We start from the raw sequence: 18,874 nt of genomic DNA on the forward strand, positions 1-18,874 counted from the left end.
GCTGTACGGTGCCATCTATGATGTGGTATGTGGTATGTAGAAAAAGAAACGTGACTTCTCCTGCCCGAGGTGCTACCAGCGCCTGTCAACCCGCAGGATTAGATTGTGATATTCAACGAACCTCAGTTATGAATCTGCGGAGGCGGTTGGCCTTGTATTGCAATTTCCACAAGAAAATCACACATGCGGTGCAGTTCGAACAAAAAATACATCCATTTTGCTATTTGGAGCAAATATGTATATCTATAGAGGGAAAACGAGAATGAGAATGAGAGAGAAGGGGAAGAGCACGGTCACTTACATACTCTCATATGCACTATTTGAGTAGTGAGCCGCTTCCGTGCAGTTTCTCTGGAGGGGAGAACTCGTCCCTGTTTTTGAATTGGGTGCAATCCTAGCTCCGTCTACGAAATACGGCATATCTTTGGATCCATTCAAATATCCATTCTTCGAAATGCCTTTGTGTACGGAGCATGGGGTGGCTAGATTCGACTAATACAAAGAAAAGGATGAACACTAACCAAAGGAGCGCTGAATAGTAACTTAATGAGTGGCATGTGGAATGGGAAGGAAGTGTTTCAAGGTGTAAAATTATACTAAATTCTAAGAGTAGCCCATATATTTACAGTATCCTGCATGAAACCGGACTTTTGACAGCCAGCAGAGGACATGACCACTGACTCGCAGCGATAGAGGGATTAGAATCTGGCGTAGTAATACGGATTAATTTCCAAGTATTTTTTTTGTCTTACCAAGAAGAGTGCCATCTATACTACGGACTACGAAAGTAGGATAGTGCTCCCGAATAGACCCATAGGATGCCAGGCTGAACCAGAAAATCTATATCCATTTTAGGGGATATCAAGTGAGCAAAATCGGATAACAATTCTTGTTACTGATTTCCAGTGCTAATTATTCCTATCATTCATTCAATTCAAGTGCAGTCGCTTTAAATTTCCTTCGCTTTATCCTACATGTTCCCGAGTCATTCGTTTGAATATGGCGTTCCCTTCTTAAGATTATTTCTTTCTATTTCTTGCTTTTCTTTCTCTACTCGTACTGCTCTGCATACACAGAGCAAGTGAGCCTGCTCATGGGTTCCGGGCGGCTCGTCATGCTACTTAGCATTCAGTCCCGGCTCCGGAACACCATGTCTTCTGGAGGGAGAATACGGATGTACTGAATATTCCCTAAATTACTTCTCTACCCAATTATGACGATGTGAAGGCCTTAATATGAGAGAAAGCACTTAAACTAGCAATTATTATGTGTGCTCGCTGAAGCTTCTTGACGTGGCGAGAGGTTGCATTAACGATTTACTGAGCCCGGTGAATTTAACCCGTACAGGTCACCTCAATGGTACGGACGCAACGGCAAGATGACTGAGACTGGAAAAGACATGTTTGACGTACTGGATGGATTGGGCCTGCCATTTAAGCTGGGCAAGAAAGGCTTGGGGCATATGGCCTGCTTTCAGGATCAGGAATGGGATGACAACGATGGGTCTCATCAAGTAAGTCAGCAAATGAACATCTTTCAGTCTTGGGGAGTGGATATAGTGGGAATTTCCATTTTGACATGTTTTCTATGCAGGAAATAAACGCCGAATATCTTGAAAGCATGAGCGCCGAAGCTGGGTACAATTCAGCGGAAAGAAACGAAAGCCCACAAACAGCCAATCCACACTTGAAAGCGCCCCCGCTGAACAGTCTATCTAATCTTTACTTCCTCCATTGGCTCCATATCGCGAAAAACGAAGACCAGTTGAAGAATATCGAGTACTTTCCCCGACACCACGGATCAATTAGGACTCATTGGACATTGCGAGTGAGGCAGCCAAAAGCGCTATACCTGAATGGCCTGATGAGTCCTTCAATATAAAAGATACTAACGAAGCCATTCTAAAAACACCGACCCCATTTGGTGTTGCTTGGTTTCTGACTAACCGCAAGAAGGAATTGGGAGCTAGGGCTCCGACAAAGGTGATTGTTAAGACAATTCACCAGTATTCCGATGAGCCTCAAGATCAGGTTCATTTCATGTTCGATATTGCGCCAGTTAAGAAACCCACAGTATGATGATTGACTCAAAGGTCAGAGATAAATCCGGAGCTGTTGGGTTGGACATATTACTGTAGTTAATATTATTTCAAAGTATTAAGAATTGTTTAGACGACAGGGATATAAAAGTACGGACAGCGAGTAAAGTATAACCACTATTCCGGGCTAGGATCATAGAGACAGAAATTTGGGTCGTTTCACAGGCACATAATACCAAGTAGTAGTTGTACGGAATACCCGCCTGCTATTATGTATGCAGCAGGGACTTTCCGTGGGGCTGTTGATCTACAGAGACCAGAGCATAGTACTACTACTCGATAAGTCAGCTGTATAATTGAGAGGCAGTATTAGCATGCCAGAAATTGTGGTAGACTTTCTTTGAATAGCACCTCTCGTGTATGTACTTCCTGTTTCTTTTTATACTTTGATTGTACCCCTGACTCTATAAAACAATCAGCAGTATGTTTGAAAGACCCCCAGTCGAGATAGTCTTCCATATAATAAGATGCACATAAGACTTTTCCGGTCTTGATAGTCTCCTGCTAGTTTCACCTCGAGCAAATACGGGTTTTCAAGCCAATTCTCTCTTGGTTTGGGAAGATATCCTCTCTCCTTGGACCATCGGTGCGAACCCGAGGAGGATCCAAAACATGAATCGACAAGTCATTATCATCAGACTCCCCTCGTTTTGTTGTGCGAACATCAACGAACATCTTCGCCTCGCATCTGATGTATCTGAGCTCCTTAGTCAACATGGCGGTAATGAGGCACAATCCGCGATACGAAACACAATTCATTTGGCAGCACCAATCCAATGCCTGGCATGTACAGTCTTATCCACCATGCTTCAGAATTTTCGCGCCGCATTAAAGGCTTCACTGAGCGAGTCACCCTCTGTTCTAGATAAGGAGCGGAAGGCGGGGTGGCCCCCTTTTTGGGCTGAGGAATACCAAACTTATTGGGCTTTGTGGCGCCTGCAGCGCTACTATGGCCCCGGAAAGCTGCTGAGAGGCGAAGTCAGCCTAATGACGACGACAACAACAACACTACCGCGAAAGGAGGAGCTTTGTGGGGAGGCTGAGGTTGGACTGCCGAGGAGATTTAGAAAATGAACACGGATTGGGATGGTTGATTTGTGTTTTGTACTAATGCGACCTGATCTGTGAGTGATCAAGGGTGATTTGGGGTATGGGTCTCTACAACACGAAGACTTCCCCAGCTCAAAGAAATCCTTCGTTACTTGAGAGAAAACCCGATGCCGCTCTTTGCACCTTCTGACAGCTTCTTCGACTCTGGCGACTATCCCGCCTGGAGACTACCGCTGACTCCTCTTAAGACCGATGTCCCAATGTCGATATGAAATGGAGTCTCTACGGATAGGGCGAACAATGAAACTATACCAGGGGAATATTCTCGATCCTCTACGTCAAGGACAGCTAACAGGGTTGAAGTGGCGAGGCTTTGGGGCCTTCCAGCACTTCGACGGCTAGGCGTTTGCTTGTGGGATCTATGGCGCATGTGCTCTGCTGGGTTGATGGAATGTCCGACGGGAAGGGTAGCCACCCAGGATGGAAGTTTCATAGAAAAACTTGCCACAATACAGCACTATCTAAGACAGATTAAGCCATGGTTGGCGTTGATCGGCAAGGAAGTGCCTTGTGATTAGCAGCAGCTTTCCTTAACATTGGAATAAATTAGAAAAGCAAAGGACATGACAAGCAATGAATGTAACGGGAAACCAATCCAGGCATTCCTACTTGCACGAAGTAACGAGGGAGGATCCGCTATATTATAACTTGTATGGAGTTCATACCCAGAATTCGCGTGCTTTGTAATTTCCCCCTGATAATAGTGTCCGGTATTGTCCACTTAAAGTTATTCAATCCTAGAGCTAAGCATCAATAAAATGCTCCATTTCAAACTCCCTTTCGATAAAGGGGATTGTGGTGGATTTTAGGCAACCGTAAAAAAGCTTCTCTTTCATTTTGTATATCCTAAAAATACTCCGTTTGTATAGAGTAATGTTGCACATTCTGTACAATACGGAAGTATTGCACTGTAATTTATTTATCACAGGAATAAACCGAATGTAACGTAGTCATTAATTATTGTATTGAATAGGAATATGGAATTGTTTCCATACTATTAATTGGAGTGATGGCGCTATGCTACTCCATGCTATGTAGAATACTAACAATTCCTCGCTTCTTAGCCACTCATTCTGTATCAAGTGGCGTCGGGGGTGAACGTGCTTCTTGGCATTGATGTCGATACAGGATGATCACGGTGATATTCCATACTCCGTACGGAGTACTTGTTATCAGAGAACAGAATATGCTTATAAGATTACTTCTAGAACAATGCGTTGTAGATAAAGGCCATTATTTGACCATACTCCGTACTGCGTGTACCAATGACGCTACGTAGAACAGCCGAGGATAGTCATGTGGAGTCCCGGACGGAGCGTAGTGGAGAGATCAGTGTAGAATCTTAACGATCGGAAATCACAATCAGTGACCGTCGTTGAATGGCTGTATCTCTGAGAGGATGTCGAGTGCATCAAAAGCGAACAGACTGCAACCATAACATAAGCCGATAGCAATATACCTGCTACGAGTATCACATAAATAAAAATGCACAAAAGAACCCCGGTTAGGGCATACGGATGATGGATCAACCGCAAGCGAGAGTCTGGAAGCGTCGCTAGACACAGGTCATTATTGAACAATACGCCCAAATACGTCGGACCACCAATTGATTTCGGGATATTCCCTGGTTCCTTTTTCCTGGTCTTCGCTCGAACCCGAACCAGGAATCACAGACCACCGGAATCGATGTCGCCACTCTTAATTTAGGAGCTTGTACGTATGTATTCTACGGAACAGTACTACCGGTATACCGAGTACAGACCAGACTCTGGCGAGTGTTATTCTGAATTCTGATACGGGGAGGTCTCTACAGAGTACTTGCTGGATCCGGTTGACGGATTTGGCATTTGATATTGTACGGTATGTAAGTCTCAGCTGCTTCGATGTACGAAGTAGTAGACGGCATTCATCCAGGAGGTTGGTTTTTTTATTTTTGCCTTATCCGCTCTGGGACGGTACCGTATTTTGTTTTTTTTTTTTGTATTGATAGTCGTCGATCGTGGCGAATTCTGAATTGAGCTATTCGCTGAGCTGTGTTGGCAGTCTTCCTCCAGGTGTTTATAGAGCTAGAATCGAACAATGACAACAAGCATTGTGTACTGGACTACAGAGTACAGATATATGGCATGGATGCATGGTAATGGACGGTATGGTGTTACTATAGATATCCTATTTTCTGTATGGTATGGTTCTGTCAGAATGTATTACTAGCCACACTAGTCCGTACTAGTCCTACGGGTAACTTACTCCTAAACAAGATTTGGATCTTCTCGATCCCCAATACTGGGATGAAACCATTCAATTCTAGTTATCGATCATAATCGCAAATAATTGACCACGAATCTCTCATTCCAATGCTTTCAGCCCTGATGATTGTGGTTGTGATGCATTCGGCATAAATTATGCATTCTGTATTGGTATTACTGAAAACAGAAACAGAACTGGCAGAATCGGGTCTAACAGCCAACGCAAACAAAAAATAACTATGAGTGGCTGACGATAACCGGGCGGGACTGGTGTCCTAGATTTTGGCCAATGAAAAGGTACAATAGAAGCATTGATTGGCGATGTGTTACACGCTGGGACCGACTAAGGGGCGTAAAAATCGGTTTCATTTCCGGTCATGAATCAAGGATTGTAGCGCTTTCGGCTGTCATAACGGTAATGCTCCTGCCAGGTACCGTATTGTCTTGCTGCCATTGCGTGTGATGATTGGCCAGGACCTGAATCAGACCACCGCAAATAACTGTATCGTAAATACGATACCGACCCACCGCGCGGGCCACGCCTCCTTTCTTGTCCTCCCTGAATGAAAGCCTTTTGCCTCTGGTTGCGCTTTCTCTCCTTCACCATCCAGTCTTTCTTTTTTCTTCTCTTTTTCTTCTCTTTTTCTTCTCTTCTTCTTCCCTTTCTCGCCCGTTCCTTCTTTTCTTGTCGAGTCTCACTTTGCGCCTGTCCCCGGCAGCTTCCTTCGTTTGGTCCCTTCCCATTTAACCCTTCGCTCGTTCAAATCCAACTGTTGGTTCTCCCTCTCCCCAAAAGAACGCTGCTTTCTATTCCATCTCTCGAACAACCGCTTACCATCTCGTTATTATACAGACTGCATCTCTAACTTTCACTACTTGACTATATCGGTACGTCTTGCATTCGGACTCGCACAGGCTGTGTTTCGACTCGGTCGTTGCTCGAGGGTTACTACGCTCGACCGTTGAAACTTGGTCCCTGGTCGAGTTCGAAATCTATCAATCCCTTCCTATATCGTGATCGAGGACTAACGAGGTTTCTTCATCAGAATAAAGAGCTATCACAATGGCCTTTTTGAAGTACGCTCTTCCCGCCCTGGCGGCGAGTCAACTTGCTCTCGGTTCCTGTGAGTGATCCTCATTGATAATGGGTTGTCCGAGGGATTGGGAAACTGACAAGGTTTTATTACAGCCTGTGGTGAGGGCAAGACCATTAAAATCTCCAGCCAGAGCGACATCGATGGCTACAGCTCGTGCAAGACCCTCAAGGGTGATGTCGAAATCTCCGAGAAGGTCGCCGACACCCTGTCCTTCAACAACGTCGAGAAGATCACCGGTGGTTTCAGCTGCACTGGTGCTAGCAACCTTACCTCTCTGACTGCCCCCAACCTCGGCGAGATCGGCGACACCTTCAAGCTCGATGGCCTTACTGGTCTCTACACTCTCAACTTTGGCGCTCTGAGCAGCGTTGGTAGCATCAAGTTCACTGCTCTTCCCCAGCTGCAGAAGCTTGAGTTCGCCACTGGTATCTCTGAGGCTGGCAACGTTGCCATCACCAACACTGGTCTGTCCAGCCTTGACGGTATCTCCCTCAACAAGGTTGGTGACTTCGACATCACTGAGAACACCAACCTCAAGACTGTCAACGTCAACAACCTGACCGAGGCCACCGGTCTCATCAACTTCGCTGGTAACATGGACTCTCTCGAAATCGAGCTCCCCAACCTCGCCAGCGGTACCAACATGACCTTCCGTAACGTCAGCAGCGTTTCCGTGCCCTCTCTCCACAACTTGACCGGTCAGATGGGTTTCTGGGGTGACAGCTTCAAGACCTTCAGTGCCCCCAACCTCACCGAGACCGGTGACCTTGCTTTCAACAACAACGCTAAGCTCTCCAACCTCAGCATGCCTCAGCTCGAGACTGTCAACGGTGGTTTCCAGATCATGCGTAACGACAAGCTTGCCAACATCTCTTTCCCTAGTCTCGAGACCATCACTGGTGCTATTGACTTTAGCGGTGCTTTTGACAAGTGAGTTCATGCGTTCATTGCTTATCATTCTGTTTACACTGCTAACATGACTACTAGCGTCGACATCCCCGAATTGAGCAACGTCAAGGGTGGTTTCAACATGCAGAGCACTGGTGACTTCGACTGCGACGGTTTCGACAAGAAGCACAAGGACAAGGTTATCCGTGGTTCGTACACTTGCTCCGCCAAGAAGTCCAACCCCAAGAGCAAGAACGGCCAGTCTGGTACTTCCAGCGGCACCTCTTCTGCTGCTTCTGGCACTTCTACTTCGAGCGAGGGTGCTGCCCCTGCCAACATTGCCAATGTTCCCGCCATGGGAATGGCTGCAATCTTTGGTGCTCTCCTCCAGCTTGCTATGTAAAAGCCTTTCCCCTGTTGATACCAGAGAGATGCGTTCTTTATTTCCCGTTTTTTCCTCCATTTTATACCATTCTACTTCGCTCCAAAGAGTTGTGTAGAGTCGCTTAATTAGCAAGGGGTTCTCTTGTCCTATTTTATTTCTTCTGCTGTTCTTATAATAATTTGAGTCTTGAGGGAGATTCGCTCATTTGGCGGGCTATGTCCCCTGAAGATAAAGGTTTCATCGTTCTATCGGAAAGGAGTTTGTCTTTTTCATTGATTGTTGGTTTAATGTTTCTGATCGCCATTAATTCGATACGACTGTTTCTGAGATATTCCTTTGGCCTACAGAGTACTATAGCCAGCGAAAATGGTTCATGAATCAAGTAGTTACCTAGTCTGGCCGCATGCTGCTTCCCGCGGGCCCCAGTGGCTGGCGGTGTGGTGGGCACGTCCGAGCGGCTGCTGTAGACCCAGTTTGGTAGTAGATGTGCATCAAGCTTGCAGTTAGCTGGATTGCCGGCTTTCGTGGCCAGAGTGTGCGGCGACACGTTCGTTTCACGTTTGTCGGACGAGGGGAGGATTACGTCGAGGGCCGAAGGATTCGAGAGAGTGATTGCCAGCTGTCAACGTCCCCGCCGTTGTTTCGGACTCTACCTTCGACTGTCGTCCGGTGAGCAGTGTTTTAGCAATGGTGAGGTTCATGACCGGCAAAAATGGTTCATCTTCTAGCTAGTACTGCTGCAACTCTACCTACAAGGCAGTCTCCATCTACTTAATTTACTGGCATCAAGTCATCAATTCCATTGTTTAGTTATCGATCTCTTGTCCCATCGGACAAACCCCCATGAGGGTGGGACGGGCCTTGCTTGTACGTGTGCATAGTACTCCGTACTCTGCGCGCATACAAGTACATACGTATCTATTCTACGTACAGCATTTCTAACAGAGAACGAGAGGACGAGAGAGTAGGAAAATAGAGAGCCACCAGTAGAAAGTAGAGACTTTACTCTCCACGACGGAACGGTAAGGGTTCTTATGATACATCACATCTGCGGAAAACATAACAGGTGAGGAGAACCGTGGTCCATACTTAGTACGGAGTACAAAGAAATGTATTTAACTATTTGTAGATGGAGATGGAGAATCAAAACGAACCGTACTCCATAGATCCATCTACATACCTACCATCTATCTTTTGGAATAAGCGGGTCAATCGACTATCGTGGACATGGACATCATCCGATTAAAGTGTCGGAAATAGAGGAATTAGCTTCCGCTGAACTTTTTGTGCGTGTTCATTGGACGGGAAAAATAGCCTGGTTACTCCGTAACTAATATGTTCCTCTGAAAGCATACCTTCGGTATATGCCATGGCGCTGTGGATATATTGTGTATGTTTTTATGGAGTACTATGGAGTATGTGGTCTTGCCTTGCTTTTTTATTACCCGTCTGTCTCTGTAGCGTGCCGTCCCGAGCATGTCATGTATAATGGACGGAGTACGCACAGAACACGAGTGGTGGGTTAGGGCGTACATATAGCTTGGTGGTTGAAGTTTGCTATGCGATGTGTTGTATAGGTGAACGAGGGATGTGCCGTATACTCCGTAGTACAGGGAAAGGTAGTAACAGTAGGTAGACATCCTAGTTTACACTACTCAGATGATTGTTTATCCTGGTTTATTATTCTGCCCTACGGTTTCTATTTCGGCATTCCCATATACAGACACCCAGACCAATGATCTACCGGAAAATCGAACAATATCCCTCGAGCATCTCAGCACAGCCAAGAACTACCCCTATGGTAAAGCCGTAGTTGATATGATATACCATGATATAATTCAATATTATGATCTATGCCCTGCAAGGCGCGCGGGCGGAGTCCTACACACACACATACACACACCTGTCTCTTCTATCCGTCCTTGCACAGATATCAATCGCCACGTACTTGTGAATGTATATCTTATTCCATATGTACACATGCACGCCTTGCATGCCTTGCATCCGCGTACATGTTCCCCATAGACCCGGCCAGCCCGATCCATCCCGGGGTCCGGGATAGGCCCTGGATTCTTTTTCCCTTTATTTCCAGGGATGCCATTGTATGTACATGTATATGTATGCGCCTGGAAAGAGAAATTCGTACTTTGGTGCCATGTAGTACTTGTATGTTCTGGTTATGATAGAATAGGATTGTTCGGGCCGGTACACGACTGACTCGTGGATATACAGGTCGACCTTACTGGTTGGTTCGTACTTGTTCGTCTTACTTTGGTAGCGATACGAGGGCGGGGTACCTTAATTAGAGTGCGACTGAGCGTGGCATGACTTTCTTTTAAGAAGGGTGGTCTGGCGGTTCTATTGATTAGTAGAGGTTCAACGTACACAGAAGTACCTGCGTACCCTCTACTTCACCTCGTATCTATGCTAAAATTATGAAGTAGTACAGGGTACCCCTGCTATACTGTTGAGTCGCTTATTGATCCGGAATCCTTAAGTTCATTTGTTATTGACAGATGGAGCTGTTGGTATATTTCCTTTTTCTTTTTCCCGGTTATGTACAGTACCCTGTACGCCGTAGGGATGTCTACGTCATACGCTTTATACACTTCATACAGTACACGCAGAAGCAAGGTCAACATACTTTTACTTCATGGCCACTGTGGCTTCACCCACAAGGACTGAACACTGCTAGTGGCGATTCTAACGGTGTTAGCTTCGTCTTTTCCATACAAGGATATCCTATTCTGTAGACAAGGTATAGAGAGCATGAATGACTTGATGCAATACGGTCAGGCAGGGGCAAAGTACTTTTGAAGCTTCTATGTATATACTGGATGTGCACTTGTCCTCCGTAGACTGTACACCATGCATACATGTGCAATGATAATCAGTACATCCGCTCTTCGTGGGAATTGTGCGTGCAAGTACAGGTACTTGCCCTTACCGGAAAGATGTTCAGTTATTGATGGTGATGCAACAATTCTCGGAGGGGTCAAATCTGGATTTTGTTAGTATTCTGGTGACTAGGTTTTGGGTCCTATTAATTCCGTCTGGATTTTATTCCATGACCAGGTCAGTGGTAGCTTGTTCTTGTTCCACGGTACTGTAATCCATGTCCATGGATTAAATAGGTACTTCTGACATAGACAAGGATATCAGCTTCTGACCAGTCGATGGCGCAGGGGATATATATTGATATTCTGCGAACTCGTGTTTTCGAACCTAATCCCAGTGTTTCTTGATCCATAAAGTAAGCCACCCATATATCCTCCCCAGACTCCTGTACCAACGTACCATAATAAATTCATATCATTTCTGCGGGACAATATACCATGGCCAATGACGATTTGGGACATACGCGGAGAAAACAACCGACGAGTCTCGACCGCCGGAGAATAATTAACCAACACCAATGCAGCTAGCCATGCAACGGAAACCGCATCCGCCTGTACGAAGAGAAGAAGTAAGGTTGAGAGATTGCGCAATGTGTGGGATGGCTCGTGCTCTGCTACGTACGTGCAAGGATGTTGCTTATTAGTTTAGTGTAAGACGATTTATTTAGAACTCTGCTGGGTGATTTACAGAGTTGTGGCTGGTATACTATATACTATCGGAGGTTTAACTGAGATAGTAAGCCTACAGTTGGTAGCGACCTACCCGATGGGGTTTAATTGATAGTACACCGCCGATATGACAGCTCAGGTAATGCCCTGAAACGCCCGGCCCCACTGATGGCCAACCTCCAACCTCTCTTCACCTCCATCCACTGCCCGTCATTTTCATCCTCCATCCGGTCCGTCCACAATCACTGGCAGCTATACTCATCGAATATCTTGGCGATGGCTCTTGCTTGTTCGAGTATGACAATGAGCAGTTCGTTTTATTGTTCAATATCCCAGTTCTTAATACCGTTTCGCTATCAACACCCACCAAGGGATCCCAAAGCCTCCCAACCTAAACACTCGTATTTAGATGGGAATTGAATTGCCGCGGAATGACTAGCGATATTTTTATTCACGCAAACACTCCAATCAACAGCATTTTCAACTCAACTCTATCCGGAACTGTGTCCGGAAATAACTGTAATCTGGTCCTGACAGCCCGTCAGACCCTAGTCATTGGATTCGTCCCCATCCTTTGGTTTCCTCGAGCCGTCTATCGTTATTCTTCTGCCTTACATTCTGAGGACGAATATATTTCGTATGGCCTAGGCCAATGTCATTATGGTCCCGCATAGATTTCGTCTCATGTACAAGTACCTTTTTGGGCTGCTGCTGAATTTATTGAGCCATCATCCGTAATGGCACAATCCTTGCTTCCTGCTATTTGCCCGGAATATTTTTCCAGCCAAAGACAGAAAAGGAGCCTCCCCCGTTTTCGCCCCCTTGGTGAATGGATGGAGATCCCGGCTCCCTCCTGTCGGTGCGTCGGATTGTTTCGATGTACGATGTACAATGTATGGAGGAGCATCACTGTACCAGAAAACCTTCTATGATCCCTGTCATTGCATTTTCCGTACTTTTGTTGCTCCATGCTTCCCCGGAGTTGAAGATGCCCTCTTTCCCCTCAGCGGAGACCATTCATGATTGCTGTAGCTAAACTGCCAGATGTCCACTTATGGCGGTTTGTGCACATTCAATGCGAATGAGGCGATGTGCTGTTCGAGGAAGTCTCGCGAGCTATTGTGCTCGAGCTAAATGAACTTTCGATGGGACCTCATGGGCATTTTGCCACGATCGAGGAATTTTGCGGGTGTCCATTCGCTTGCCGAGACAGACAGTTATCATTATCATTGGGAAAGGGCTTGAGCGCTCGTTCTCTCCACTTTTCGGGTTCTTCTGATCTCTCACTTTCGCCTTCCCCAGGTGAACGGATAATAAAAAAGAACAAAACCAAAAAAAAAGAAAAACCCCCCATAGAAATCCTGGCGTCTCTGTACCATAGACAAACGCCGGATGGGCTGTTCCGTAACATGTACATCCATAAGCTAGGAAGCGCTTCGCAAACCGCCAAACGTCCAGAACGTTTTTACCGCAAAAGAACGCTATTCCGTTGCGGATGCATCATGAAATTCATAGAGGCAACAAAGCCATTGGCTTAGATGAACTATTGTTGGGTGAGATGCAAGGGGATGCAGGATAATCGATATCCAGGAAATACAGACTGCATGCATACATACGTTCACCACAATACTCTCTATGTCCATGCTCGTTTCCTACTTTGCTATCCCGGTGACAAATCAAGGGACCCTGATCCTTCAGCATCATAACTTGGGATATGGAAATAATAGACACACGTTAATTCGTCGATCGGGGAGTGGACGAGCAATTTGTTTCAGTCTGTGCGATACTTTGTGACAGAGAGACTCGTTTCTATCATCCTCACGGATGTACCGAACACTAGGGCCTCTGCGTCCTCCTCCACATACCACCCCCCTGTATGGTTGAACTTTGCCGGAATCGCCCTTTTGCTTCCCCGCCACGATGGGGACATGGGGATCATGCTGCAGAGTTGATTCCAAAAAATCAATAACCATGATACTACGCATCAATATTGATCGATCTGTACGTCAAGAGCCACATCCACATAACTCTGTTCCGGCTAAAATTGGTTTTCCGGTTGGATCCCGTCGCAGATCCGCATGGATTATGATACATCTTGGCTTCAATCTGTGCAGAGATTCCAAGATGCTGCTGCTGCTAATACTGACGATTATGCTACAGTTCATCGGATTATGGGGGCATCTCGAACGCCACCACTCTCGATGAAGAAAGTACCTTTGACCTGTCGTCTCCTGTTCAGTATCTGCAGCTCAAGATATAAAACATGCATCCGCACCGGGTACCTGGTTCCTTCATCAAGCATTCCATCTCTTGAGTTTCTAACCTCGTGGATTTTGCAATCCTATCCAGTACTTTGTTCTCTGACTATCTTTCGCTTTCTTTTCGTTTCCTACCTGAGCCCTTGCTGTCGTTTATTTAAAGGCCCCTCGCCCTCTCTTCTGCCAACCCGAAACGATCAGTGTGATCATTGTGCAGTCTGCCATCCCTTCTGTTTGATCTTGCCTTGGAATATATACATTCAACGACAAAGGAGGCAGCAGCATAAATACTACTTGCCCGATATACACGCGATTGATAGACATTATCCTCACATATCACATACACCACGCTTCTCTCGTTTCTAGCATCCCATATCAAGATGTTTGAAGATATGGGACCGATGACAAGTGACTACTCGCGCCACTGCTCTCTTCCGTGAGTATCCTTCCTAGTCTACACCAAGGAGATCCCACATACTAACTATGACTTCAGTAGCGTTCGCTCTTTATCTTCCAATGGTGCTGGCGCAGTGGACATGAGTGATGATCGCCGATTACCCCCTCTTCCACGCGTCGAACCCCTCCCCCGGGGCCCATTCAACCCATTCAATGCCAGAACCTTTGCTCCCAGCCCGTCGACTACTCAAGATGCCTTCCCAGTCAAGTCGTCTTGGCCAACACCAGAGAACATGGTGGCTCCTCCCTCGCCCGCAAACTCCCAGGACAGCACTTGGCAAGATTCGTTTTCCTCGCAGAAGACCATGGAGTGGCCCAATGACCTCTCTCAGAGCGAACTAGTGACCCTTATCGCTCCCCGAAACATCAACCGCAAGCCCCCCTTGCAGCAGCTCTGCGGACGCAAGCGTAAGGGGAGCATGATCTCCACCGACCCCGATGACCAACGCGAGAAGCACCGTATCGCCGAAGGCAACCGCCGCAAGAACCTAAGCCAGCTGCACCGCGAACTGGACAGCCGTATCCATGACTTCTTCCTCGAGCGCGCCGGATGGAACCCTGGCAAGAGCCTCCCACAGTCCAAGGAACACATTGTACAGGGCGCTATCTACCTCATCGACTTCATGCTTCTCATCATCATCCACCTTATCCGCCAGGAAAATGAGATGCCTCAGCACCTTTCAGAGAAGCTTCAGCCGCAGGTCCGCTGCATGCAGCTCCAGCAACTGGTCTCCAGTCTCCAGCAGCAGAATCAGAGCGTGCAAGCACAGCTCAAGACCGTCAAGCAGGAGAAGCAGATGCTCGAGGAGCGCAACCAGGCTCTCGAGTACCAGCTCAAGGCCTACGAGAATGTCTTCCGCGTCCCCAAAAGCGAGACCAACAGCCCCCAGATGCTGGTCCCTCACCCTGACACCACTACCGCCGCCAACAATAAGCCTAAGAACCTACTTCCAGGCATGCGCGTCTTCTGCGATGAAATTGCCGCCGGCAGCCCCGAGGCTTCGCGGTTTGATGGTATCCCCATTTGTGGGCCTCCGTCCTTTGGAGGCCACTCCTATCTAAACAGCACCCCGCCTACAACAGGGCCTTCGTCCCCGGTGCACTCGTACTCGGTTCCCACTTCGCAACGGGGGTCTATGATGCCTTCGCCATAGGCACTTTTCTTTTTGTTGATCTGTTTGCTTGTTTTGCATATATAGGGCATATTTCGGCCGGTGTTCATGTCGGGTGTTTCTCCTTTCCTTTCCTTTCCTTTTTTTTTTTTTTTTTTTTTCGCATCAATTTTCTGGGTCATCTGAGTTTAGCATTTGCATTGCATCTGTCATTTATTCGAGCACAGTTCCGCGGGTCTTTGCATCACACCACATCACATCGCAGGGCGCAGGTTGCAGGTTTGGCTTGACCATATCTGGTGGGTTCTTAGGCGAGTTCGGATTTGGAGAAAAGGGGAAAAGTTGGATTGGGTTTCTCATTTCCACCATAAATGTGCATATTGGGCTTTTTCTGTGTATACTGATTGAACTATTGGTTTTGGTTGGGATGGGATCAATGGTGTGTTGGTATTTGGTGCATATAACTGGTTGTCTTATACGCTTGGACTTTGTTATTTTGTTGGATATTTATCTGTCATTTAGCAGTTTTATATGTTTATTTTGTATTCAAATTTGATATTCTATCTATCTAGTCTTCCATTCTACCCAGTAGTCATATTGTCTACCACGCAATCCGAAATGATCATAGGACCCAAAGTGATTGCTGAACAGTTCTCCTTTCGGCGAGGTTTCTGGTGGTGAAGAGTATGAACTAGCCACCAAGTCGGACACATACAGCCCTCGTGTCGGACGACAGGCTAGCACATAGTCTCATGAGCTACAAAGTAGAAGGTCGGTTTTCTCCTGTTCCTCATACCTAGCACAGAGTAGCAATCCGACGAACCCTGCGCGATACAGTTTGGACGAATTACATCTTATAAATCATCAGTCAAGCAACTCCACCTTCTTCGAACTTTCCCAAGTCAACTTCGAATAACCTTCTGAGAGGTCGGGAAGTCTCTCCTGTGGATTGGGTGTTTCGAGAATTTCGTCGTCTGATTCCGGTTGTGGATGCTGACTTACCCACCTGAACGTCGTTATACTTCTGCACTTGCTTGCGCAGCCACATCTGTAAAATGTGCAGCAGGATTGGCTTCTGGCAATAGACGTTCTGGGAGGACAGGAATCACAGGACAAGCCCCTATTGTCGTCCTGGTTTTGCCCAGGGTTCATTTACATGAGTATTTCAAAGGATGATACTCCTAACCAGTTGCTCATTACCGTGTCTCGCACATATTGGTGGATTAGGAATGGGTATTTGGTCAACTATATGACAGCCATTAAATTTCATGCCATCGATTCCTGTCTGGTCCCTCAGTGACGCCAAGCCTTGGAAATCATGTGACATATACTGGAAAACGGGTTTTCAAGTAGTAGAAGGAGAAATTCGCGGTTGCGCAGTAAATGTGCTCGTATAATTACGAACTGGATGACTGTAGTTGATATTTGTATCTTAATACTTACTCCATACATAGAAGTCAAGGTGTGCTATAAAAAGGGGCGGGTGAGACCGACTGTCACAACGAAGAAATTCTTGGGCAGATCAGCGTCTTCGCTTTCCTCCCCCGGTCTGGCTGGCCTTCTCGACTCTTTCTCCAGCCTTCTTTCCTCTCATCGCTTCTCTCTTCGTGTTTTCTCTTCGTCTCGCGTCCTTTTTCGATACTAATCATTGTATTTTCATCTTTTATCGTCGTTCACTCGTTTACTTTCCGAGAGCCGCCCATCCGTCGGGTGATCCCTGGCTTTCGTCGCCCACTTCCTTCTCTCTTCCCTCCTTAATCGTCATCAACCGATTCTCGCCTCATCTGCCATCCCAACCAGACTATAGCGCTTCCGATTCGACGCGGTCGTCTCGAGATTTTGCGATAAACAACTCCCCGCGATACGTATTGTACATTCTGGTCAGGGTCTCCCCCCACTGACTTCCGTATTCGTTTGTGGCCGGATCAAGGGTGTGTCTATTTGTGGCATCGAAACTTCGACTTTTTAATCGACGTATACCATCGAATACCGTGGATTGAGGAATAGAAACGCCCCGAATCGATTGATTGATAGCCAAGGTGTCGAATTTGGTCTAGAAAAAGGACAATATGCTTCTCCCCAAAGGTGGTGTAACATGGAAGTCGGCCAAGGCCAGGTTGCCTCCATGGAGAGCGATTCTGGTGCTGGTAACAAGAACTCGCTTTCTGGTGTCAGTCGCTATTGCGGGCTTGCTGATTCTGTTATGGAGCGGAATCAGTAAGTCTGCATCTGAGATGCAGAGGTAGGCTCTTGTCCTTCACATCTCTCAATTATCGGATATACTGATGGATTTCGATGCAGTTTCTACTGCTACGGCTCTTCCAAGTCGCCCATGGATATGTCCATCAACGAAATGGTCGAGTGGAATGCCCATGCTCAGACACCTGTCATCTTCAACCACCACGAGCCATACGAGGTGAACTCCACCTCGATCTCGACTATGGACCTCAACCCCATTAGATCTACTTCTAAGGCTGCCGCGAATGGCGAGCGCGTGCTCATCCTTACCCCGCTGAGAGACGCCGCTCCTTACATTCAGAAGTACTTCGACCTTCTCTACAAGCTGACCTACCCGCACGAATTGATCGACCTGGCCTTCCTCGTCGGTGACTGCAAAGACGACACCCTCGCTGTTCTTTCATCCGAGTTGAACCGTATCCAGAGTCAAACCGAGGAGAAGATTGCTTTCCGGAGTGCAACCGTTGTGCAAAAGGACTTTGGTGCAGATGTTGAAATGAGCGTCGAGGAACGTCACTCGTTCGCTGCTCAGGGACCACGTCGCAAGTCTATTGGACGGGCGCGCAATTATCTTCTCTACTCGGCTCTGAAGGCTGATCACTCTTGGGTTTACTGGAGAGATGTCGATATCGTGGACAGCCCCGACAAGATCATTGAGGACTTTACCGCTCATGACAAAGACATTCTCGTTCCTAGTATGTGTTTCTCGCATGAGTCTACTTTATATATGCTAATCATTTGCAGACATTTGGTTCCACCGCTACCGAGATGGTCATGACATTGAGGGTCGTTGTACGTGAATTTCAGTTCCTGTCCATTTGAGAATGCTATCTAACTCTGCTTGCAGTTGACTACAACTCGTGGATCGAGTCCGACAAGGGTCGCAGGCTACGGGCGACTCTGGACCCCAACACGGTTCTGGCAGAAGGCTACAAGGAATACGCCACCGGCCGGACCTACCTCGCCACCATGGGTGACTGGAGGAATAACAAGGATGAAGAGATTGAGCTCGATGGCATTGGTGGTGTGAACATTATCGTGAAGGCTGATGTCCACCGTACTGGTATGTTTTTATCTGATCTGGCTGGCTTAGTGAGGGTTCTAATTTCTTCAGGTATCAACTTCCCCGCTTATGCTTTCGAAAACCAAGCCGAAACAGAAGGGTTCGCCCGCATGGCCAAGCGCGCTGGATACCAGGTTTTTGGTCTTCCCAATTACGTGGTTTGGCATATCGACACCGATGAAAAGCCTGGTAACGCTTAAGCTCAACATCCATGACTTGGTTGTCGTTTGATCAAGTATTCAATTTCCCGCCATGTCTGAATACCCCATCTTTGATAGGCACGGTGTTTTCAGTTCTTATGTTGATTCCTTTTTTTTTTTTTTTTTTTTTTTTTTTTTTTTTTTTTTTTTTTTTTTT

General features: G+C 46.8%; 5 protein-coding genes across 5 annotated transcripts; all 5 read left to right on the forward strand.

Moving 5' to 3' along the window:
• Positions 1 to 1,378: 1,378 nt before the first annotated feature.
• On the forward strand, positions 1,379 to 2,078 carry EURHEDRAFT_400059 (uncharacterized protein; the record flags this gene model as incomplete). Its single annotated transcript, XM_040779978.1, has 2 exons — positions 1,379 to 1,513; positions 1,809 to 2,078. The coding sequence occupies 2 exons, from the start codon at positions 1,379 to 1,381 to the stop codon at positions 2,076 to 2,078; spliced, it is 405 nt and encodes a 134-aa protein (XP_040641571.1).
• A 552-nt stretch (positions 2,079 to 2,630) lies between these two features.
• Positions 2,631 to 3,266, forward strand: EURHEDRAFT_260592 (uncharacterized protein). The gene has a single exon (XM_040778127.1). It carries the CDS (start codon positions 2,711 to 2,713, stop codon positions 3,170 to 3,172), a length of 462 nt encoding a protein of 153 aa, XP_040641572.1. The 5' UTR covers positions 2,631 to 2,710; the 3' UTR covers positions 3,173 to 3,266.
• Positions 3,267 to 6,517: 3,251 nt separating this feature from the next.
• ecm33 (GPI-anchored protein Ecm33) lies at positions 6,518 to 7,842 on the forward strand (the record flags this gene model as incomplete). Its single annotated transcript, XM_040783837.1, has 3 exons — positions 6,518 to 6,578; positions 6,644 to 7,481; positions 7,539 to 7,842. 3 exons carry the CDS (start codon positions 6,518 to 6,520, stop codon positions 7,840 to 7,842), a joined length of 1,203 nt encoding a protein of 400 aa, XP_040641573.1.
• Positions 7,843 to 14,028: 6,186 nt separating this feature from the next.
• EURHEDRAFT_400061 (putative HLH DNA binding domain protein) lies at positions 14,029 to 15,258 on the forward strand (the record flags this gene model as incomplete). Its single annotated transcript, XM_040779979.1, has 2 exons — positions 14,029 to 14,084; positions 14,145 to 15,258. 2 exons carry the CDS (start codon positions 14,029 to 14,031, stop codon positions 15,256 to 15,258), a joined length of 1,170 nt encoding a protein of 389 aa, XP_040641574.1.
• A 2,027-nt stretch (positions 15,259 to 17,285) lies between these two features.
• Positions 17,286 to 18,717, forward strand: EURHEDRAFT_449085 (ANP1/MMN9/VAN1 family protein; the record flags this gene model as incomplete). Its single annotated transcript, XM_040783785.1, has 5 exons — positions 17,286 to 17,458; positions 17,518 to 18,149; positions 18,199 to 18,246; positions 18,302 to 18,517; positions 18,569 to 18,717. The coding sequence occupies 5 exons, from the start codon at positions 17,286 to 17,288 to the stop codon at positions 18,715 to 18,717; spliced, it is 1,218 nt and encodes a 405-aa protein (XP_040641575.1).
• Between the last annotated feature and the right edge of the window lie 157 nt (positions 18,718 to 18,874).

Source organism: Aspergillus ruber, assembly GCF_000600275.1.
Source record: "Aspergillus ruber CBS 135680 unplaced genomic scaffold scaffold00004, whole genome shotgun sequence".
Classification (NCBI taxonomy): Eukaryota; Fungi; Ascomycota; class Eurotiomycetes; order Eurotiales; family Aspergillaceae; genus Aspergillus; species Aspergillus ruber.

What these genes read in the sequence shown, in the direction of transcription:
- EURHEDRAFT_260592 (XM_040778127.1), top strand. Translation starts at nt 2,711, where the DNA reads ATGAATCGACAAGTCATTATCATCAGACTCCCCTCGTTTTGTTGTGCG.